We start from the raw sequence: 23,467 nt of genomic DNA, 5'->3' as shown, positions 1-23,467 counted from the left end.
CATGTCCCCTAGTTATGTCTGCAGAACAGAGAAATCCCAGAGCCGCCACCGCAGACAGTGGCTCCGGTGGTTGGTCTGGATGCTCCCAGAATTAAGGCATTTTTCTCTGACCCTGTGCAGACCCCCCCAGCACTGGGGCTGCAGGACGGGGCCTAGGGCAGCTCCTCCACCCCTCCTGCATGGGAGCAGCTCTGCTTGCCTCCGGAGAGGCGGCGGAAAGCTTTCCAGCCATGTTAGCAATCCTGATGAGTTAAAGGGATAAAAGTGCAAACTGAGAAGCCTGAAAACAAAACTCGAATAATTCTGAAAGATAACACTTGCTTTTAGCCTTTGTAATACAAGTCGGTCAGGGAATCGGATGGGAATTGAAACTGTAGGAGTCCTGGGAACTGCTGCAAGTGAGAGCGCAGAGCGGCGGGGTGGGAGGCGATGCTGGATGCTGGGGAGGGGAGCAATCTGGTACATATTGAGCGCAGTTACGGGATCCCCACATGAGGCCCCGCTGGAAGGGGAGGCAGCACATGCCCCATAACTGTGGAAATGGCGGATGAAAGCAAAAATGTCAGGCTTTGAAAGGAGCTAGGAAAAAGGAGGCATTCTGTGTGGTAACCAAGATTTTATTGTTTCCTGATCCCTGCTCTATATCCCACAGCTGGGGGGATAGAGAGGAATGAAAACAAACAACATTTCATGAATGGCGGAGTTCAAACAACTATCTCGCACTTGGCGGAGCTGGGGATGGAGCAGACCTGTTTCTGGGGGGGTCTCGGAGCGGCGGCTGGGCTCCTCGGCAGCCGGGCAGCAGAAGGCTTCGCATCTTCTGTTTTCTTGTACCAATAAAAGAAGGATTTGGTTGCTCAGTGGTAACTGCTGGAAAACATGGATTCTTCTAAATCTGACCAGTGGCAAAGTCAAGTGGAGCTTTCTCTTCTTTCTCCCCCTTTTCTCTATCATAATCCAGGGAGAAGCGTCCTCATCGCTCTCTCCTTTATAAGACACGGTGTTTAATTCTGCAAGGAGTGTGTATGGCTCTGCTACATGACTCGCCCTGCCTGATGTGCAGGGAGAAGGCAGGGGAGGCAGGGCTGCCTGTGCGGCCATCACGTTCAGCAGCACTGCAAAGCAGCTCCCCAGCTTCGATGGGTAAATGGTTTGAAAATACCTCCCAAAGCAGTGACGGCAAAGTTGCGTAAAATAGCTGTCCTGAAGTCACGGGTTATCCGTGCGTTAGAATTAAAGCTGAAAAAGCAAATTGTAAAAAGAGCTGAGTAATACCAGGCGGTTGCCAGAACAGCGGTGGAAACAACACTGAGGCTAGATGTCTTCCAGTTTGGCAGAAGGATGCTCCGAGTCCTGCCCAGCTGCCGCAGGATGAGCTGCTCACTCCACTGGCAGCTCTGCCGGCTCCCGGGGCACTGCCTGGATGGAGGCGATTGCTGCAGGGCCCTGCCCTTGGGATGGGAATTGGGGACTCTGGCAAAGCAGTTTTAATTTAGCACTAACAATCATAGCTGCGTTGCAGCCCGGCGGTCTCGGGCTCTGCGATGCAGCAGTCGTGCAGTACGGGGGTTTTGCCAGCCTGTCTGCAGCCCCCAGCCCAGTGCATGGCTCTCACCTGCAGCGAGGGCTAGAGCTGTGGTCAGGAGGGGAGAGCCACTTTCTTCCCAAGCAAACTAGCTGTTAATTAACACTGTGATTTAAAAACAAAGGCTGCTCCCTGCGCAGTCTTGGCCCCCTCTCCTCCCCTCTGTGTGCCCCCCTGACACGTTCAGCCTCCCCGCCAGATTGCCTGTCTCACAGCCCACGCAGTACTGCTGGGTGGTTTTGTGTATCTAATCTAATTATGTGATTTTGAACAATTAAATGCAAACCTTTTGGTGCAACGGGCAATGTGCTGTCTAATAATCCCGTCGACTCTGCCTAGACTCTGCACTGCACCACTGGGTTAGACAGTTAGCATCACTAGGTTGGCATCGCCGAAAAGCCCGCATCAGCGGGGATCCAAAACAGAGCAGCCTTGATTCGGAGGTTGGTGTTTATATATTTGTAATGCATTCCTCCATGCATGCCCATGTGAGCCCTCTATATATAAATACATCTTTATTTTATATAGCTAGGTGCATACGTCCATAGATAGATGTTGGGGTGCCAGCAGCACGGTGTCCGTGCAGAGCACTTTTCTCGCCCCGTGTTTTGGAGCAGCATGTGCCTGTGCAAATGGGGAGTGTGACATCTTCAGACAGGCTGCAGGAGGACGGAGGTCCTTGTCCAGGCGAGCCGGCTGCTCGCTAGCTGCCACCCCGCGCTGAGGGGACCGGGGGGGTCCGGGGGGGGGAGAGGGCATCACGCCTCTCTCCCTCTGTTGCCTTGAAAACAGCCCTGCGTTAGGTTTTAGTCAGGGGATTTTATTAATGCTTCAGAAAGGTTATTAGCCTACCCAGCTAATAAGCCTTTTATGTATTCCTTGACGTGATTGTTCTTGGAGAAGGGCAGCAGGCAGTGTGAGGCCTGTTGGAGCCGATAGTCCTGACTGATGTGCCACAGAGGAGAGTGAAATTCAATTTTCCTACAAGAATAAGGTTAACAGGACCAATTGGTGGGGGCTCTGATTTAGTGACCTTATTTTCTGTTTTAAATATTTTCCTCAAAGTGTATTTGTGGAGAGGGGGTTGAGTTATTTTTAGCATTCTCTTCGATCGAGCTGGAATTATTCAGGCAGCAACAGCAATAGTTTCATTTGCAGCACTGAAGGGATTTTTCTTCTCTGTTTCTGGTTAACATAAATAGTTTTTAAATTACTAGTAAAAAGGAAAACCACAAATGGCGTTACAGACCCAAATTCTGGAGAAATACCTTGCAGGGAAGTTACAGCCCCAGTGACTGCAGTTGTGGTACTCAATTGCACAAGGGGCTGCAGAGCAGGAATGGGGACGATGGCTCCAGTGGTGTCCCAAGAAAATAGGATTTCTACCCGTGAGCTGCATCAGTGCTAGCTTGCATCGTCATGCTTCTAGCACCTACCTGATCTCTGCAAAAGCTGTAGGGACAAGACCAAACGGTCTTACAGCAAACCGGCTGAACAGCATTCCAATTTTTATCACAGGTTAAAGCAATTCAAGTAAATGTGTATTGGGAAAAAGCAGCAATCGGTGAGCATCCCCTTTGTAGTTCTCCTTTGCAGACCTACTCCAGAGCAAACTCCTATTTTCCTCCTATAGAGCTGGAGCAGCGTAGGCTAGATGAGCCTCATGCAAAGCAGTTATAAATTTGGTTGGGAAAGTTTTCTCCAAGATCAGTTGTCAAGGGTTTTCTATTAAAATAGAAAGACGTGTAAATTGAAATTCCTCTATAGTTCATTCTTTCTGTCCTGAATTAATTACTATTCAGCCTTCCTGCAAGGGACTTGGATTTGCTCTTGACATCAAGCAGGAGGAGATTGCTGGGTCTTTAGAGAAGGGGATGAGAATTCAAAATTATCCTGAAAAATTGCAGGAATATTTGGAGGGGGAAAAAATGGATTTCAGTATGTAGGAAGGAATATATGCAGTATGTACATGGGAAAATCAGCTAAGCAAATACAAAATGCGAAGCAACTGGAAGGATAGCTGTTCTGCAGACGAGCACCTGGGGCTGTGGTGGATTACAAAGCAAACATGAGTCAATGCTCTCATGGTATTAAAAAAAAAAAAAGACTAGAGATGACTATGGGGTTCACTAGACCCACAAACCAGCCTCCCACTCCACCACCCCTCGCTGTGGTCCCACCTGAAAGAGGAGTTCCAGCCCTGGGCTCCAGCTCTCCAAAAAGATGCAGCAAGTCCCAGGCAGGTCGGTAAGGAAGCTTGTCTTGGCTGAGCCACTGGCTCACCTGACACGGCTGAAAGACCAGAGTTGTTTACCTGGAGAAGAGAGGACTGAGAGCAGGTTTAGAGAAGGCTTAAGATGCAGAAAAGATTGCTGCACAGAGGAGGGAAGAGCTGCTGTCCTTGCTCCACAGGGCTGGGCCATGCCACAGTCTCCACTTGCTGAAAATTTCATTTAGGAGTTTCATTTAGACTTTAGGAAAACCTGAATGTAGAGGTTTTTAAGAGCATGTCAGATAAACATCTGTCAGGAGGGGATTAAAAAGAGTGGATCCAGCTGTGGTGCACAGGGGTGGATGAGGTGTTTCCTTACAGCTTCATTTTTCTATGATGCTGTTCATTTCTGTGTCAGCAAATAACGTCCTTTCCCTGCGCCTCACCTTTGTAAACAGCAGCTTCCATAACTTACGACTGCAGAAAAAGTGCCTGAAATTACAGTAAACACAAGTTATTTTTGTTACTTCTGTGGCAATGGTTGCAAAGTTTCCTGTAGGTCTACAGCATGTTGGTTCTACGATAGAGTCTAATGGAAGAGGTGCTCCACATCCACATTGGGTATGTCCATGCACACAAGGGGATTGCTCTTGCTCCAGTGGTGGGGACAGGCAGGGCATTGAAGTGTGCATGAAAACTGCAAAAAAAAATATGGAGGAAATGATGCCAGCAAGTGGTCAGGATGGAGGAGGAAGCGCACAGCACATGGCTGTGGCTGGGGGCATCAGGAAGGACTTGGGCAATTCATTGCTCTGAAGACCAAACCCAAATTACCTTCAATGTGACGTGCCCTTCGGTGGTACATTTTTTGAGTAATCTTTTGCTTAATCTGTGCAGAGTGCACACTATTGCTGCTGCCTACTGCTCACTTTTTTCATCAGAAAGTCACACATTACTAAATCAAATGCCTTATGAAGGATATTATTTCTCCATAATTATCCTCGTCAATAAAACTCATAATCTTCTCAAGATAGGAAATTGAGTGTTATTTGGCAAGGCCTGTTTTCAGCAAAACCAACTTGTCCAACATCCGCTGTGTTTCTGTCATTTATTCCTCGTCGTTAAAAATTTCTGGGTTTGTTGGTTTGTTTGATCGTTGGCCGAGGATTGCTGCCTGCCCAACCTGCCTGCGGTACTCCATAATATTCTGTCTAGTAAAATATTTGCACTCTTCGGGACTCAGAAATTTCCCCAATATTTCAAGACGTTTCTAAACAAAATTAACCTCAGTGCAAGGAGTGTCTCAGCTTGTTGTTTTCAGGCTCCTCGATGCTATTTATTGGGTTGGCTCAGCACCAAAATGAGCAGAGGAATGCAAGGGCACTGTGGCTTGTGGCTTTTGGGTTGTATATATGCGTGAAGTTTTAAACACAGATGAAGTAGGCTAGACAGATGACCTATACATCCATGGAAAGAATAACTTGATTTCCTACTTGACAGTTTTTTTGATGAAATACGCAGAAAGCATTTTTTTTCTTCCCTGCTACATAATATTTTGTGGTCACGGTACATGCAATAACGTCAGCAGAGGTTACGCTGCCCATTCGAGCAGGGTGATGTCAATGTTATTTGAAAATGTGGGGATGTAGAGGGCCTGAGAGTCTGAACAAGAAGAGAGCCGCAGAGAAAGCCATGGGCAGTGTCAGCTTCGGGGGCTGGGTTCAGTGTGTGTCCCCAGCCCTTGATATGGAGAGAACACCTGGGTGAGAAGAGAGGGGCTTTTGTTTCCAAGAAAGGCCCTGCAGCATGGAGAAGAGCTCCAATTACTTACAGTGAATATTATAAAAGCTCTTCAGCTTGAGCCCCATGATACTTGACGTGAGGAAGCCGGGCTCAAGAGCCATCTCATGATTCTTAAGTAAAGACAAAGGGAAGCATGGTAAATGTGAATTAGACATCAAATGTGCATGGTATGCAGATGAAAAACCCATTGCCATTTCACTTTCTAATGAAGACCCCCTGCTTTTTCTTAGATGCCGTTTGACATCCTCTGGCTTGCTCTATCTCCTACAGCAAAGATGCAGAACAAAAAATGAGAGTTGTAGGCCATGTGTTCATATTTTCATTTTCGTTCTGTTTCTGCTGTATTTTCTGGAGTTAGTTATTTGGGGCATGATGAGATGTTTACTTGTCTAAATCACTTATCTAAAAACTGTTAGCTCTTTGTTCTTATATGTATACACAATCCCTTTTATTTTAATCTATTCATAGGAATATGCTACATAACAAAATGCATTAAAATCAATGTATATTTCTTGCAAAGCAAGATTTCTTAGTTTCTCAGTAAACATCTGTAGACTGTAGAAATATAAGGCCTTCTGGGGGTCTTTAGCCCAACTTTCTGCTTGAAGCAGGACTGCTGCTGGCACTGGAGCAAGTCAGTTATGGCTTTACGTAGGCAAGCTTTGAAAAGCTCTAAGGGTTGGAGGTCCCTTACGTCTCTGGTGACCTCCCCATGAAGAAGCTTTTCCTAATGTCCATGTTCTACAAAACGCTCTGGTCGGGGTGACATATGAGCTGGTTGTGTTCAGCCTGGAGAAGAGGAGCAAAAAGGAAATCCAGCTGTAATCTTCCATCTCCTAACGGGCGACCAAGAAGAAGGCAGAGCCAGAGCCTTCCCAGAGGTTCATGGAGAAACCAAGAGGTGATGGTCACAGATTGACGGGGGGGTTCTGGCTGGGTGTGGGAAAGAAATTCCCATGACAGTGGTTCAGTTTTGGAGCAGGCTGCCCAGAGGGTTGGTGGGATCTCCCTTTTGGAGGATTTTCAAAGATCAGCTGAAGAAGACCTTGAGCAACACTTCGAAGTTGACCTTGCTCAGTGGAGAAGGTTGGACTGGACACCCTCTGAGGCTCCTTCTGACCTGAATTTTTCAATGCTCCTTTAAAACTCTTCTCTGTCACAGTGATTGCAGAATATTTGACAGCAGGTCACCAGAGAAGTGGGGGACCTCCAATTAAACTGCTGGGCTGAGGGAGGTGATGGTGCAACAGCATTTTGTATACGTGCTAAAAGCTATTACTGTCACTGCTTCCTGTACCTCCGTTGAACTGGGTTTGGTGCACAGGCCAGAGCTCTGCTTCTTCTCTTCAGGAAATATTAAGGGTTTTTTAGGTTAAACCTCAGAACTCTTGTATACAAGACTTGATAAGCTGGGGCCAATAAATAGAAGTCAGTTCCCAAACATTTCAGGAGCCAGGTCAGAGGTTTCCTTCATTGTTTCTCTAAATTGAAATCCATCTTCTGTGTCCTCCCTGGTGCAGTTTCCAGGAAGAACATGCAATAACTCCCAGGATTTTGTAAGGCTGCAACTCCAACAGAGTCAGAGAGGAGTTTACAAACCTATTCAAATCTGTCTCTGCTCTGTTTACAAAAGGCATCCCAGAGTTTCCCATCTAGTGAGTTCTGCAGTGGTGGCCATGGAGGAGCAGAGCCACGTGCGCTCCTCAGTATACCCGTCTTCCTGTCAAGGAAAGCTGCAGAAGCACTTGCTGTGCTGGGGAACAGAGATGCTGAAACAACAGCCCCAGCACAGGCTCACTTAGAATCATCGAATCATAGAATGGTTTGGGTTGGAAGGGACCATTAAAGGTCATCTAGTCCAACACCTTGCCATGGGCAGGGACATCTTCAACCAGATCAGGTTGCTCAGAGCCCCGTCCAACCTGACCTTGAATGGTTCCAGGGATGGGGCATCGACCACCTCTCTGGGCAACCTGGGCCAGTGTCTCACCACCCTCAGCGTACAACATGTCTTCCTTATATCTAGCCTGATTCTAACCTCCTTTAGTTTAAAACCATCACCCATTGTCCTATTGCTACAGGCCCTGCTAAAAAGTCTGTCCTCATCTTTCTTATAAGCCCCCGTTAGGTACTGGAAGGCAGCAATAAGGTCTCCCTGGAGCCTTCTCTTCTCCAGGATGAACAACCCCAACTCTCTCAGCCTTTCCTTGTAGAAGAGGACGTTCATCCCTCTGATCATTTCTGTGACCTCCTCTGGACCTGCTCCAACAGGTCCATGTCTGTCCTGTGCTGAGGACCCCAGCACTGGACGCAGGACTCCAGGTGGGGTCTCACCCGATTGGTGCAGAGGGGCAGAATCCCCTCCCTCGACCTGCTGGCCACGCTGCTTGGGATGCAGCCCAGGACACGGTTGGCTTTCTGGGCTGTGAGCGCACATTGCCCGGTCTCGCCCAGCTTTTCATCCACCAGTCCCCCCAAGTCCTTCTCTGAAGGGCTGCTCTCAATCCCTTCAGCCCCCAGCTTGTGTATCTGTGTTTGGGATTGCCCCAGCCCATGTGCAGGACCTTTCACTTGGCCTTGTTCAACTTCATGTTGAACTTCAACAGCTTCAGAAACCATGGGAACAACCTCAACTCCAGTATTTATTGGACCTTGCCTCATTCCTTCCTTCGCTCCCTTTGCCTTCAGCCGTTGGAGAAGGAAGGTTGCAAGAGTGATTTATTGAACCCGCCCCAGTGATGCCTTGGCAGCCATCCCACAGCGTACCCATTAACGGTCGCGTGCTGCCTCCGGGCTGTCCCGGTTCACTTCGCACATCTGCAGAGGCACAGCTACACCAGCCGTGTCCTCCCACGGCTTCCTTCGCCCCGAGCCCTAGCGCCCGTGGGTCGTGTGGTGTCTGCCTTTGCTGGCAGGGCTCTGTGCTGCTCCCTCGCCATCCGCCCCAGGTGCCTTTCTTGCTTTCTCAGTAGATAAAGTGCTTTCTAGGACAGGGCTGGTTTCATGCCATGCAGTGTGAGCCCAGCTGTTGCTGAGGCTCGTTGTCACCATTGGTGTCCTTGGCTTTTACTCATGTCCTCAAGCATCCTCCTTTGAGTCAACCTCTGAGTTCCTTGTGGCTGTAGATGCCATCGGGGTCCCACAGGCAACACGCTGCCTGAGAGCCATGGGCTGAGGGGCAGTACAAATAATGTGAATGGTTAGGAAACGCCAACTCATACGTTCTTATTTCTGCTTTCTGTATGTATGTGCATCACAGTCAGAGGTCATATACCATTTTTCCACATGCATCATTTTTCCACAGGACTCATCATTCAGTACAGGGGGAAAACACACAAACATGTTAAGACTACATGGCTATATAAAGTACAAGAAGAGAGATCAATATGTAGAATAGATATATTTTATTTTATTTTATTTTATCTGGAATTAGAGAAGAACAAGTATTACCAGGTGCTAGAGAACCACATGCAGCCCTGGCCCAGAAAAGCACCCATTCACTCTCCTGTGGATATTTTTTATGCGTATGCTCGTGCTGGGAGTACATCCAGCCACTGGAGACAACAGTGTTTTGTGCTTCCACATCACCCACAGAGTGTGTTCAGAAAGTCTTACCCAAAGTATGTCAGTAGTGAACACCCCACACACACACCCTGAGGTTGTTGCTGAGGTTGAACTGACTTCTGCTGACTTGTAATTTGGTGAATGCATCATTACATTTGCTTTGGACTCAATCTTTCTTCCTTTCCTTTCCAAAGCTTCTGTCCATTGTGCTTGTGATGCCAGTGCTACTTCTGGGTTTTAAGTTCTGCAGTGATGGTTGCTACTTTTCTTCATGCCTGGTTCCTGTACTGGCCTGAGAAAGCTCCATTGATGCTCAGGCTATGTCAGGTTCAAGCCATGAAAAATGCAGCCGTCTGATGGGAACTGTGGCCTCAGAGAGATCTCCCAAGAAATCATCCACAATTGATCAGATTCTTTCTTTCCTCCTAGAGACATAAACTTGGAGGGCTTTGTAACAGCCCCCGCAAGGTTGCTCATGCTGTGCACATGCAGGTATAGCTCAGACCATGGCATTTCCCACCTGCCTTTTGGTCAATGCTGCACAAGAAGGTTTAGTGTCAGTGTTGGCCAGGAGTTGTTTTTTCACTCATCTTCTAGACCAGGAGTGAGAGGCACATCCCTCTTTGGCTAGGAAGTCCATCCCAGGTTGACCCAGGAGTTTTTTCTTGCTTTTGCTTTTCCACTTCTCTCCCCCATCCCACTGGTGGGAAGCGCACAAGTGGCTGGTGGGTGCTTAGTTGCTGTCTGGGGCCAATCCACCAGTGCAGCTACTGGAGCCCCTGGGGTCCCAGCGCAGCTTCTGGAGCCAGTGGGATCCCAGTGCAGCAGAGGAGCCTGTGGGGATCCCAGTGCATCTCTGGGAGCACCAGCAGCCTGGGAACTGCAGCCCCGTGGTCCTGAGCAGCAGCCGTGTTTCCAGCAGGCAGGCTGGGACAGTGCATGTTTCTTGTGAAGGTGATTTTCAAGACTTCACTGAACCGAAAACTTTCAGATCCTCCTTCGACTACTGAGTGCATCACGTAGAGTCACTGAGCATGGGAGCATGAGCATGCATGAGGACAGGAGCAGCAGGGAAACGCAGTTCTGCCCTGTAACTGCTCCCCGTGGAAATATGTTGTCTGTGTGCGACCTCACAAGCTGTTCTCAAAATCACTACGGTTTCCAGGAACCGCGTCATCACACAGATGAGGGACATTCCCAGCCCCTCTGCTTCGGTGGCTGCAGTATGCAAATCAGCAGGGCCCATCTGCATGCCCAGCGGTTTAAAAAAAAATTAAAAAAAATAATTAGAGTGCTTGGGCACTTACTCTAAGAATATAAATGTAGACAGTGTGTCTCACGGATAAATGACAGTGAAAAAAAGATTTCCCTCTCCCAAGGGCTGAAGTCTACGTGTGCATGGGGTGGGTGCTGTTCTCCCGGCTGTTACTGCCAGCCCATCAGCGTTTCTGTGGCTCAGGGTCTCCCCTTGGTCCAAGGAGCGAGCACATCTGCAAAAACCACCGTGGGCCAGATGTGGGGGTGGGACAGGTCGAGTTTGCCGCACAGGGTAAAAGCTGTCCCCTCACAGCTTAGGCAAATGTGTTTTGGGGAAAGGAGGTCAGCGGTGAGGTCTTACTCCATTAATTGAACTCGTTGCTTTTCCAACTAACAAAATCTCTAGATGGCTTTTCATTTCTAATCCCTCTCACACCTGCCACCCTCAGCAGATCTCAGGTGGTGAACAGGAACACGTGCCGAGGTCCCACAACACGAGGTGCAACCCGGGGAACAAACTTCAAAACATCAAATATTCCCACACCCTCCTCTGGCTCCCTCCTGGGGAACGGGGAGCTCCGGCTCACCGGCCGCTGCCTCCGATGTGGGTGTCAGCACTGGGTTGCCTCCTGGTTTTCAGTCTTAATTTACACCTGGGCTGTTTTTCCTCATCTGAGCAGCTGCCGAGGCTGACGCTCGGTCTGGGAGGAGGAGAGGGAATGAGCCAGTTCCTCTGAACCAAAGCCCTGGGATGGATGAACGCTGCCGCTTCCACCCTGCCGCATCCCACGTGCTGGACTGGGAGTGCCGAGTGGTGGGCAGGCGTCTTGCCACAAATTTATGCAAATTCAGACACTCCTGCCTGTTTATGTGCATTTTCAGGTCGTTTTTTAAGGTTTTATTTGAGGTTTTAGTGTGGAGAAGTGAAGTTGCTGGTGTGGCATGTGCATTTTCTAATGATTTTACCTTTGAAAGACGTCATTTCCCCCTGCAGCCCTCTCCTCTGCACGCATTCGTGTCACAAGAACGTTTTACTCACTTCTTTTCATCCCCCTATTATTAATACAGTTTCAAAATGACAATTTTACACATGACTAGATTTTCATGTTAATAAGAATATCAACTTTGGGCTGGTAGGGATTAGCCGGAGCTGCAGCCATCCCCACGTGGTCCCGAGCAGCATCCCATTCCTGGGCGCTCCCATGGGAAGCAGGACCTTGCAGCAGGGCAGCGCTCAACATGAGCACGGGTAAAACATGCCGGCAACGGATGCCATGCCCTGTGGCAGTGCGAGGACCTGCTGTGCAGGGTGCCGGCGGTGCCACCGGTGTGTGGGGTGCCGGCAGTGTCACCGTGCCGCATCGTCGCTGTGCCGGCCGGGTTGCCCTGGTAACTGATGCACGTCAAAGGGAGCAAACGATGAACAGGCTTTAAAAAAGGGCGACAAATCAAATGGCACAAACAAACCAGGTATTTGCTCAGAGCAGTTGTACGGTTTTAATGCCCTTCGTGTGTAATTATTTATGAGTAGCTTTCCTTTAATCAACAGCAGCATAGGGACCGTGCTTAAATATAAATACAGTCACAGATCATAAACCCTTGTTAGCAAAGCCAGACAAAACTGATCACTAATAACTTTGCAGTTGAGCAAGAGGGTTCAGAGGTTGTTGACAGACACGAGTGGCTGCAGAGAACAACCAGATTATGAACAATAAAGTAATACTGTGCACATTCAAAGCTCTCGTAAGTAATGGCTGATGCTGCGGGGCAGTGTGATGTCTTTGCCTCCCGGGCGGTGAGGATGGATGCTGGGGGAGCAAGCGACTGCCGGGGATGGGGGGCCCGGTCGGGCTGCACACACCTGCATGAACAGCCGGAGGAGGGAGATGGGGAACCGAGCTCTCTGCAAATGTCCTTAAATACCCAGCGAGGTGCATCGTTTGGTGAATGCCTCCTTGCTCTCTCTCCTGCTGGCACCACATGCCGAGTACTTAAGTGAGATTATTTTTTTGAAAACACGGAGCCAGTAAGTACATGTAGTCTCCTGTATTTATCTCGTCCTCATACGTTTGTCAGTCCCTCTCCTTTCTGGGCTCATCGCTCCAGTGCCTAACCTCAGGTTGTGCTCCGGAGGCTTTGCTGGGGCAGCATCTTCTTTGAAGCCAGTGGGAGTTTTGCCCGAGTGAGTATTGCAACAGTTTCCTCTGAGCCTTCGAACCACAGGGAAAAAATTATTCTCTATTTATTTGTGATTTGCTATGAAATTCAGCAGCATTTGCATACATAGGCAATACCTGAAAGACCCTTGGGACTGTCGCTCGCCATCCATGCAGGGCTGTAGGGGAGCACCAGAAGCCTTCTCAAGGAAGGCACCAGCACCCACAATGCAAAGCTGCTCGCAAGGCTCTTGGAGCAGCACGACAGAGATGGGGTGGGTTTGGCTGGAGAAAATGTAAAATAAAAGATTTAAAATCACTATTTTAGTAATAAGTAGAAATATATAAGACATATAAAAATAAATCTAAAAAGGGGATGGACCTTCCGCAGAGCCTCAGTGGCACTGCGGAGCTCTGGGGGTTTCCTCACTGCTGCCTGTGGGAAGGATGAGCAGATGCCAAGCAGTTGATGGGTCCTTCTGGAGCACACGGCTGGGAAGGTCACTCCATGCCTTCCTGGGTTTTTTTCCAACCTGACCTTTGACCAGTGACACAGTAAGCATGTGGTGCGGAGGCCATGGGTCAGATCCTGCACCGGAGGCAGCATGGCTGCGAGCACCACATGCAGCACAACCTTGGGTGCTGCAGGCCGACGCATGATGCGTTGCGCCCAGCTTGCTACCACCGCGGGGTCCTCCCACAACATCTACCAATCATGCATCACATCATTACTCAAATTGAGAGTGTTTTGGTGAAGCGTCTTTCCTTATGTTGTTTTTTTTTTTTACAGAATTATTTTTAGACATTGACCCAAAAAAAAGTTAAAAATTTGGAAACTGTGTCTCGTGTCTCCCGTGCAGGCGCAAGCAGCAGGCTCAGCACACTCCTCGCCCACCCACGGAGCCAGCCGCCCCATGCCCATGCCCGTCAGATCCACCTCCGCCGGCTCTACCCCAACTCACGTCCCGCAGGACTCGCTTGCAGGTGTCGGGGGAGATGTGCAGGAAGCTTTCACACAAGGTGAATATCACATAGAGCAGAACCACACCTGGTCTTAATCCTGCCATCATCATGTAAAAGAGTGTGTATTCAGACTAGATATAAGGAAGAAATTGTTTATGCTGAGAGTGGTGAGACGCTGGCCCAGGTTGCCCAGAGAGGTGGTCGCTGCCCCATCCCTGGAACCATTCAAGGTCAGGTTGGATGGGACTCTGAGCAACCTGATCTGGTTGAAGGTGTCCCTGCTCATGGCAGGGGGTTGGAACTAGGTGATCTTCAAGGTCCCTTCCAACCTAAACCATTCTATGATTCGATGATTCTGTGTATACAACAAAAGCGTAACTCACCAATATCGAGACAATAATTATGAATCCCTTTCCTGTGCTCTAGACCAAAGAGATTGGGGACACATTTTTAATCTTTATAACTTGATGAAATTATTTCTGTGATGGTGATCTTCCCTCCGGGGAAGGGATCTTCCATCCCAGAAAGTTACGCCCACAAGTAATTTAACAGTTAGATATTAAAAACTGGTCATATTTACAAATCTGGTGGTTGAACTGTGCTATGATTTGCAAGAGGAAAAAAACAGTTTAATGACAAAAAGCAAGAAAACAAGCAGGCCTCTTATCCAGAGTATTTAACTAATAGCTACTTGCCTCTCTGCTGGTTATGAGGCAGAAAGGAAGCTGAAATTTTGCAGCACAGCTCAAGGCTGTTCCTAACGGAGTGGTTGGCTGGCGTGCACATCTGCAGAATGGCTCACTTGCTCTGCTGGAGACACAGATGTGCAGCAGCCCTCTGGGGACAAGAAGAAAAAAGTGCTAAACATGAGAAATGGAGAGGAGAGGAGAGGAGAGGAGAGGAGAGGAGAGGAGAGGAAAGAGAAGAGAAAAGAAGACAAGAGAAGAGAAGAGAAGAGAAGAGAGAAAGACCATAATGAAGAAGCAGAAAGACAGATAGGACAATGAACTTTTTCTTGCTGCAACGCTCGGAGCTCCTTCTTTTGCAGCTTTTCTACAAGTTACTCCGCTCTGTGTTTGAAAAAAATATCACTTTCTGGCCTAAACTCATTGCTGCCAACTGCTCCGTAAGTAGACATAAGAAGTGCTGGATTATCAGGTAGTTTGAGCTGTATTCCTGTCTGACCACCTTGTCCTTCAGTTCTTTGCTAAAATCAGTGTGGCTGGATCAAATGGGTAAGCTGTCCATTTGTGAATAATACAGCTTATCGTGCTTTATAGAAAATCAGGGCAGCAGTTGACATACATATTTTTATTCCCCAACTTCTGTAGGTAGTGTGAGTTTATACTTAGCTGCTGTTGCTTTTTAAAAAAGAAAAAAAGTTTTACAGTCACGCGTTTCAAAAAAGTCAAACTTTTCCATGTCAAAGCCATTGTTGGCTCAAGAAGGGCTCCAAAATTGGAAAACCAGATGAAATGGAAACTTGTTCAGCCCAATGCAGACCACTGCCTCTTCCTCAAATATCAAAGAGGCTTTACTATCTGGCGATGTTGGAAGGCGGCAAGCAAAGACATGACTGTCAGTCTGCTGTCAAGAATCTTGGCAAATATTTTTTTTACCTTCAGGGACCATCTCACTGCAAAGGAGGGGGAAATTAGTTATTCTTCAGTCCTACCTACTTCAGCTCTGCTCATGGTGAAGGAAGCCATTCCCAGTAGGAACGGGTGCCCATACTCTGTTTCTCAGGAGTGGTGTCACTTGGGTTTTATGCATTCTTTTCTTCTCTTTTGCCCATATTGGTCCAGAACTCTTCATCTTTAGTACTCCAGAAGCATTCTGGGATGTAGAGCTATGAGAAAAACAGCAGCAGGACCTGGTCTCCCCAGGTACCTTTGACAGACACAGAGGTTGTTTCTGAACACGATCCGTGTTTCTGGAGGTGGACATCCAGCGTATTTTATATTCTTCTCATTGACAATAAAAGAAAGAAGGACAGAAAATCCACCTCTCCCTAATGCACTGGCAAGGACTTCACCTGTCTGCGCGCAGAGGCAACCGGTGGGCAGCAACTCTTCATATGGACCTCTTGGTACTCCGTGGGAAATCCCACCGGGTACTGGACATCTTAGAGCCTGTAGTGCCGGGGTGCTGCAGCCTCTCTTGTGTGCTGGTCCTTTGCAGTAAACAAGAGCCCTCATCTTGTTGCAGAGGCCGGGTTGTTTATTTCTTCAAAAGATGACAGGTTGTATCATATGGAGTCACAAAACTGGAGGTGTTGTTTTCTCATTCTGGGTAGGGAAAATTGTGAATATCAGTGTCAAATACCTTTGTCAGATGGATGGTCTCCTTTTCAAAACAAAGAAAACATGAAAACAAACTTCCCAGAACTGAAGATATATCTCAAAACCAAACAGATTTTAAATAACAGTTTGCATTTATCAGCTTCTCGTTACACATATCCTTCCAGAACGATCTTCTTCCTTGCCTAAATGAGCTGCTGCCAGAAGGAGGTGAGGAAAGAGACTACAAAATGGTAGCAGAGGAGCAGGAAGTATCAGTGAATACTTTTAATTGGTATTTGATGCCTGGAGTGCTACCGCAAGGACTGCAAGCCCATAGCCCCCAGCATACTCAGTAGAGGGAAAGGCTGTTGCTTGTTCTCCAGAACTTTAGCCGGTGAACGGGTCAGGTGAAGGAGGACATCCAGTCTGAAAACACCAAGTATCTACAACTCCTCTGTGAGAAGGATATGTCTTTTTCCGATCCCATCGGTAGGAACAAGCTCCTCATCTCTCTAAACACTTCCAGAAACGACAGCAGAAGCAGGCATTTCCAGGGAGGCAAGATGCCAAATACCAGAGGCACAACACTCCATCTGTTGCTGTGGGTGGTCCAGTCGCCTCCTCTTCATCTCCACAACAAGTTTGATGGTACAGCCGAGAGCTCTCAACTGATTTCTTTGGCAGCTGCCTCTCCTTCCCCCCTTTGCAGATTGGCTTTCTTTTTCCAGGCTGCGTAAAGTGGAACAGCAGCGCAATGAGTCCTACCAGTTACTGGGAAAATCTGCTCTATCTGCTTCATCATTTTCCCCTTTCCTTTTTTAATTAGGAGAGCACAAAGACATGAAATTATCTCCTTTCTGCTGCTAGGAGTAATGAACACATGATTACAGTAGTACATTAACTGTCCTACTTGATTTTTTTTCACTTTACAGTATTGCTTTGGCATCCAAATTTGCTCTCTTATCTATCTGCTTATTTCTTCGGAGATACAGGCAAAAGCCATGACAAAGCAAACTTCTCTCTGCACGGTTTACTATCACTGTCTTCCTCAAACTCCTGGCTCCGGTAGAAGCTGATGTAATTAATCAAGGGTTTACTCATGCCTTTTACCTGAATGACTGGTTCATAAGGCGATAGTCTTCGTCAGGACCTGTTGATATTGCCCAAAGTGAAAACTTGTTTTTTTCTAGGTTTTTAACACCTTACAGCAATATATGTTGCAACGAACCAGGTGTTGTATGAAACTATTCAGGGCTGGGCTAAGGATTTGTACAGCAGCCACATGACAACAGCTAGGTGTCAGTGTGGGTGACAGCTCCCCAGAAGCAAAAAGCTATAGGCAATGCCTGCAGTACACTTATTTTATGAGCATTTTTTAACAAAAAAATTTAAATTATTTTTGCTAACTTTTGCTTATCCACCAGCTTCTTATAAAATGTCACAGTGGGAGAGAGGAGGAAAAGGGAGTGAAGATCTCAGTGCTGTTCCACCTCTTGCTGCTGTGACCCGGGAGCGGGCAGGGATGTCAGCGTCTTGTCTTTCCTCCCAGGGCACAAGTCTTCTGCGAGCTTCCCCATCAGTGCGGGAAGGTCTAGAGAAGGAAACCTTTAAAGAATTGAATCCCAGTGATTTTAATAAAATAGTCTTAAGATTAGGTAAGTTTCTTCCATAGGTGATCTCTTGATCTTTCACTTGGACAAAGAGAGAGAACGCAGTAATAGAGTATTAGAATAAAATGTCCAGATGGTATTCTGGTTGAAATAGTCAGATAGAGAGGCCACCATCTAATTAGAAAACTAATGCTGCTGTTTATCATCTTGAAAGAGAAGAAAACAGTCCCTCAGGATTTCTTAGATGCAAATACGATCCGCTGCTGGCAACAGAAAGGTGGAAGTTCCTCTCGTGATAACCACAGTGGTGGCTTATTCAACTACTGGAAAAACCCTTGTAAGAAAAGAGTGGTCAACAGACTCTGTAATAAATTTCCTGGAATGATCCTTCCGGAAAGGCAATCTGCACAATTAGTGCTATCAAGGCAACTGGAGAACACAGGAAACAGGATAAAATTTCTATGTTTTCACATAATAAAATAACTGAATGCCACCAGCCAGGAGGGCTTCAGGTGGCTTCTGCACGTACATGTCCAGACGTGCTCATTAACATTATTCATCTGTTTCACAGGGGAGACAGGCTGGAATTTTACAACCTTTCACGCCCAAAAGTAACGCCGGGCAGGGTGGTGGCCGTGCTTCACTGCCACATGCAGTGACAGGACTTGGAACATCTAGAGACCTGGATAAAGTGGCCTCTGTATGCAGAGGAGTCCCCTAAGTCAGAGGTCCCAGACTTGTTGGCCTAGATCTGCCTTTTTCCCGGGAATTGCACGCTGTTTGTACGTGCACAGGAACACCCAGTGCCTTGTTGCTGCCTTGGGCATGATGCTGGTCAGCTGGCAACCTAACCTGGAAGAAAAAAATGCTGATGGAAAGCACGTCAGCTCAGTAGCGCGCTCTGGCAGTGCTCAAACAGCACCAAAATCCATAGGCAAAATGTAGGAGCAGGCACTCTGACAGCACCCCAGCCAAGGACGGAGTAAAAGCCAGCACAGCATTTGGGAGATTAAAGCAGCACGTCTGGAATGAAAGAGACACCCGACTTCAAACAAAAGTAAACGTGTAACGTACAGTTGTTGTTACTGCAGTTCAGTACAGCTGCAAAATGTCACATCAAATGTCTCCGGCAATTCCACGTGTTGTCTTCATGCCCTCGCTGGACTAAATGGCAGGACGGGGTCCCAAATGCCGAGATCTTAGAGCACTGTCAGACACTCAGCATCAAAGCGATGCTCCTGGCGGCTACACCAGTGCGGACGTCTGGTGCCTGTGTGGGATAAAAGACTGCCTAAAGCCATTTTCTGTGAGCAGTTAAAGCACGGGGATGGCTGAGTTGGGGCCAATGAACCCTTACAGGGACCTGCTCCCAGCAAAGTTTCAGCTCGGGGCCATTGGCTCCGCAACCTGAGAAACTGCAGCTACAGACCACCTGCCAGGGCAGAAAACGTGACTCCGCGCCATCAAAGCCTCCAAATAAAACCGAAACAGTGCAGCACAAAAAGGTGCCGGAGGAAAGGGGGCTCAGCAAGGACGGGGAGTCACGTCCTCAGCATCTGCAGGCGCTGGAGCGCCGCAGAATTGGGCTGCGGTCGTCAGGATGGATGCTCTGCCACGAGAATATGGCTGGCTCTGCCGGAGGGACTGGCACGGGGAACCGGAATAGATGGTGAAGGAGATCGTTATCTTCCCAGCATCAGCAAGAGGCAATAAGCATTATCCCCAACATGGAGCAGCTCCTGCTGCCCTCACTCATCTCTCTTATAGGCAGCAGCCGGTTTGACGGTTCCTTTGCAGATCGTGGCCCCTGGCTGGTCCCGGTCGTTCCGACAGAGCCGTGGCAGATGTTCACGTTGCTGATGGGGTGAGCAGGTCCCTTGAGCAGAGGCTCGCACAAGACAAGTGTGCAGACTGAACTGGGCAATGTCTTGTGGGTGACAGCAAGGTGCCAGCCCCCCGGCTGTGTGGCACACCGAGGAAGAGGATTGCTTCCTCCAGTGACGCAAGAGGAGAGCTCTGCAGAGGGCGAGAATAAAGTTATCTTTTATTCCGCTCAAACCTGAGCAATATCGATTGCAACAGAGAAGCCAGCAGCGATAACGACTCTGCACAAACAAAATGTGTGGATCAGCTGCGCCACAGCCAGCGCCCAGCGACTCCTGTCATGGAGAGAGAAGCGTCTGCCCTTGAGCTGCCGTACGAGCGCTGTCCTTGTCAAGGAGAAGAGTGGTGTGATAGCTAATTAGCCAAACAGGCAATCAGGCAGCCAAGCAGAACTGGGCTGTTCCAGAGCAAATCACCATCTCTTGCTAAGCCGAGCTGCTTTGATGGGGCCAGGGCTGGGGCATCCAAACTCTGTCCCGAGATGGGGACACTGGTGGGGACCAGTGAGGGACGCGTGGCCGAGCATAGCGGCGCGAGGAGGTTGGGCAGTGGCAGTGCGGCATGTGCAATCCTTGCTGTTTGTGTGTCTGCTCTGCTCCCAGGTACAAGGAGGAACCTCCGCAACGACCTGCTGGTAGCAGCTGATTCCATCACCAACACCATGTCATCGCTGGTGAAGGAACTTCATTCAGGTAAGAGTTAACGTAGCGACACATCGCGCAGCAGAAAAAGGAGAGCTTGAAGCCACAAGTTGGAGATTTGTCTTTAGGTTTATATTTTATAAAAACTACTTAAAGCATAATGCGAGATTATGTGTTCATTTTTTTCAATGATAAAATGAAAAATAATCTTTATAGCTAACATCATTGAGAACTCCAAATACCTCCTGAACAGGCTTTCCATTGATTTTTATCACTGATAGTTAAGGCAATACTCTGCAGATACAAACCTGGCTGATTGATAGCACCGTTTGGTGATTCATGAAGCAGACTCACATCTAGCTCCCACACTCCTGCTCGTATTGATCGTGCATATATAACAGCATTAAGCAGCTTTTGCAGAGTACCCTGCAGGCATGTCCTGGACCTCTTACAAGGCAGGAGAAGTGCCACTTCCCAGTCCCACTTCTGGAAGTCAGAGCTCCTTAACAACACAAGCCAGCAAGTCAGAAGCCAGGGCAGATGTGTGAGTGAGTCTCCCCAAAGTATTGCTTAGTGACAGCGACACTTGAGCAGCAGGTGAGACTCCTCTGCCATGAATCCCCATTAGATGCCGTAATCACAAATATATAGTAAATGTACGTGAGGCCAATTGCAACAAAGGATTAAACAGCAATGTGGCAGAAAGATAATTATTCCCTTCATGCCTTTTTACTGGGCCAGTGGAAGTAAACACCCTGATGGGACAGGAGCAGCTTCTGCTATAGTCCAGGGACACATCCTGTGACTCTCGAGCTTTGTCAGCGATGGAATATATGACCATTTAGGATTCCAGCAGCTTGTTTGTGGGCTGCCTTCTCTTAAGAAAAAAGTAAAGCATTCTGTATTCAGACTGAACCTCATGGTTTCTGTTTCATACCTCCCCCAACCCCTTGCTCTATCTCATAATCCCCCCATAAACTTATCAAACTCCATGTTAAAACCAGTTAGGCTTTTTGTTTCCACTGCCCTTAATGGAGAAGTCACAGTTATAAACCGGGTTGATATTTTACTGCTAAGCAGTAAATTCACCCAGTCTAAACCCCGTGTCTTGGCTGCAAAGGCAGCTGTGAGTTAATAAAGTCTTTCATGTATGACAGCAGCACCGCTGGTGCCATTGCAGTGAAGGGCTGTGTGTTTCTTCAATAAATCACCATGCTCGAGACGCACAGCTCTCTTCCTGCTAGGCTGAAACCCAGTGAACAAACCCTCTGCCCAAAACAGATGTCTGCAGTAATTTATTTTTTGCTTTTAATAGAGGAGTGCGTTTGCAGCGGTACGGCTGAGCCCAGGGTCTGGTCCAGGGTGGCTGGTGGCAGAGCTGAAGCGTCGGCTGGACCTGCAATGCTCCTGCCCTCCTCTGAGATCCCTGAGAGTTTGGCAAATGCAAACAGCCCGGGTTTGCGCTATTGACAGCCCTTTCAGGCTTGTCGGGGATCGTGCAAAGCAGTTATGGTTCACAAGGGAGTGAAAATGGAATTAATTACTCTCCTACTTGAGGATATGCAGATACTAAAGAAGGCTCCCTTGAAAGTATCTGAAATCATTTCATTTGTGTAAATTAGGAAAAGCATGAGTTATCCTCAGCTGATGAGAGTCAGTGGGATTTAACACATATTGTCCTGGAGGTACGCTGTGAGAATAGACACCTCCTCCAGCCCCAGGCTCGCCCAATATAGCTGCAGGCATTGTGTTTTGAGCGTTTTGTGAGACACGGGTGCGTACACCACCCACACCTCTGTTTGCCTCTCCGTACCTTTGCACAAGCTCAGAAAACAGATTCCTTTGGAAAGGAAACACTGCTTGCGTTACCCCTTCCTAGATGGGCTTCCAGAGATGCTCTGGCCATCCCCTTCTCCTGTGCTGATAGTCGAATGCTCCTGGTGCTGCAGAGGGAACACTTGACGTCATTTTTACTCCCAACTGAGCTTAAAAAGACACCCACTGCTGGTCTCCAGGGACCAGGCATGATACTGCCAGAGGCGGCTTGGCCCCTGCCCTGCAAAGCTGCCCAACAGGAGCCAGGTTCAGGACGCAGAGCGGCTGCTGAGCTCCAGGTCACCTCTCTTGTTATTAAAAATGCGTTTGGTTTTGTCAGTGATGTCTTCTGCATTCGCATTAAGGACATATTGGTAGCCATCGCTGAGTAGGCAGAGGCTGTGTGACTCCCAGGTGTCTCATCGGTCCTGCTGTCAAAGCAACAAAGAGATCAAATGTGTATAAGAACCCCTTTGATCAGATCAATTCAGAATGCTTCAGTTTTTCAAATTGTGCTTTTCATTGCAGGGTTTTCTCCCTTTCTTTGCTCTCAGCAGCATGTGAAGTAGGCAGAAGTGATATCACTGCTCATAATAACTATTACCTGTTTACACAGGTCTCATTGAAATGTTGCGCAGAGAGATATGAGCCACCATCTGCAGAAGAATGTGACCTTCTGCTCCCGCTCTCTGCTACATAAATACAAGCCTGGCCATAAACTCTCTTCAACTTAGCCGGAGTTAAATATAATGAACCACCAGCTCTCAGACATAATGAGCGCCTGTCTCTGGGGGCACAGCCTGTCACCAGTTACGTGGCTTTGCCCCAGTGTGAGCGTCGGCGTCCCTGAACACCTTTCATGGGCAAACCCTGCAACCCCAGGAGGGACCCTCCAAGGTTTTCACCTCACTGTAAACCGTTTTCATTTTTCTTCCTTAGGTTTGACCTCGGCATAGAAGTCGTGACTTCCTTCCCACTGTGTACATTGTGCAGTTCTCTGTTTCTTACAGTGCTAAAGTAAGAGTGCACAAGGGACTTTGGTCCCAGTACTACCCGGGCCAGGTAGTAGTCCACTCTTTTGGACAATGTAGACACCACTTCCAGCTAGCATTCTACAACCTCTAATCATCCGATCAGGATGGAGCAGGGACTGTTTCACCACCAGCAGTGAACAGGCACTGTGCCATAGGAAGGATGATGATGCTTCCATCCAGATTTTCCTTGGGAGCCTGAACACTCATCCTCCTTCCCCTCCAATGTCTGCTATGCCTGAAAAGCCAGTTCTTCCTTGCCACAGAAAAGTTCCCCAAGCATCTATTCAAAAGTTCCCCGAGCATCTATTCTCTCACCTGCTTGTCTCATGTTTGCTTTTTTTTTTCCTTTTTTTTTGAAGCAGAGGAAGAAGATGAAGAAGAAACAGAAAAAATGCAGAATGGAAAGGACCGAGGTAAGGGGACAAACTACAGTCTGTGGGCTGTAAAGCATTTTCTGCCTTGCTCCTCCGCAGGAGCTGAGTTTGGCATCTCCATTTGGAGTCCCAGGAGAGGGCTGTGAATGCAGATGGCTCCGGGTGGAAGCAGCCCGCCTTGCTGCTGCTGCTGTTACGCCACCTGCAGACACAGCACAGGTTTATCTGCTCCGGTCATCGCCATGCTGCTGGGTCACTCTCTCCAACATCTGCCATGGCTTGAGATG

At 48.1% G+C, this 23,467-nt stretch overlaps 1 protein-coding gene across 6 annotated transcripts in view; it reads left to right on the top strand.

Moving 5' to 3' along the window:
* The window catches only part of DTNB (dystrobrevin beta), a 213,559-nt gene that overhangs the window by 179,656 nt on the left and 10,436 nt on the right, over positions 1-23,467 (top strand). For 5 of the 6 annotated variants that reach the window (XM_069805388.1, XM_069805390.1, XM_069805391.1 and 2 more), the window contains 3 exons: positions 13,438-13,597; positions 19,919-20,008; positions 23,166-23,219. In XM_069805388.1, coding sequence (XP_069661489.1) covers positions 13,438-13,597; positions 19,919-20,008; positions 23,166-23,219 — 304 coding nt within the window. The remainder of the gene's footprint in view (positions 1-13,437; positions 13,598-19,918; positions 20,009-23,165; positions 23,220-23,467) is intronic. The other variant, XM_069805389.1, reaches the window with a different exon arrangement.

The sequence above is a fragment of the Haliaeetus albicilla genome, chromosome 18, assembly GCF_947461875.1.
Source record: "Haliaeetus albicilla chromosome 18, bHalAlb1.1, whole genome shotgun sequence".
NCBI classification, from domain to species: domain Eukaryota; kingdom Metazoa; phylum Chordata; class Aves; order Accipitriformes; family Accipitridae; genus Haliaeetus; species Haliaeetus albicilla.
Note: the sequence above shows the minus strand (reverse complement) of the source record. Positions and strands in the feature narration are given on the sequence as shown.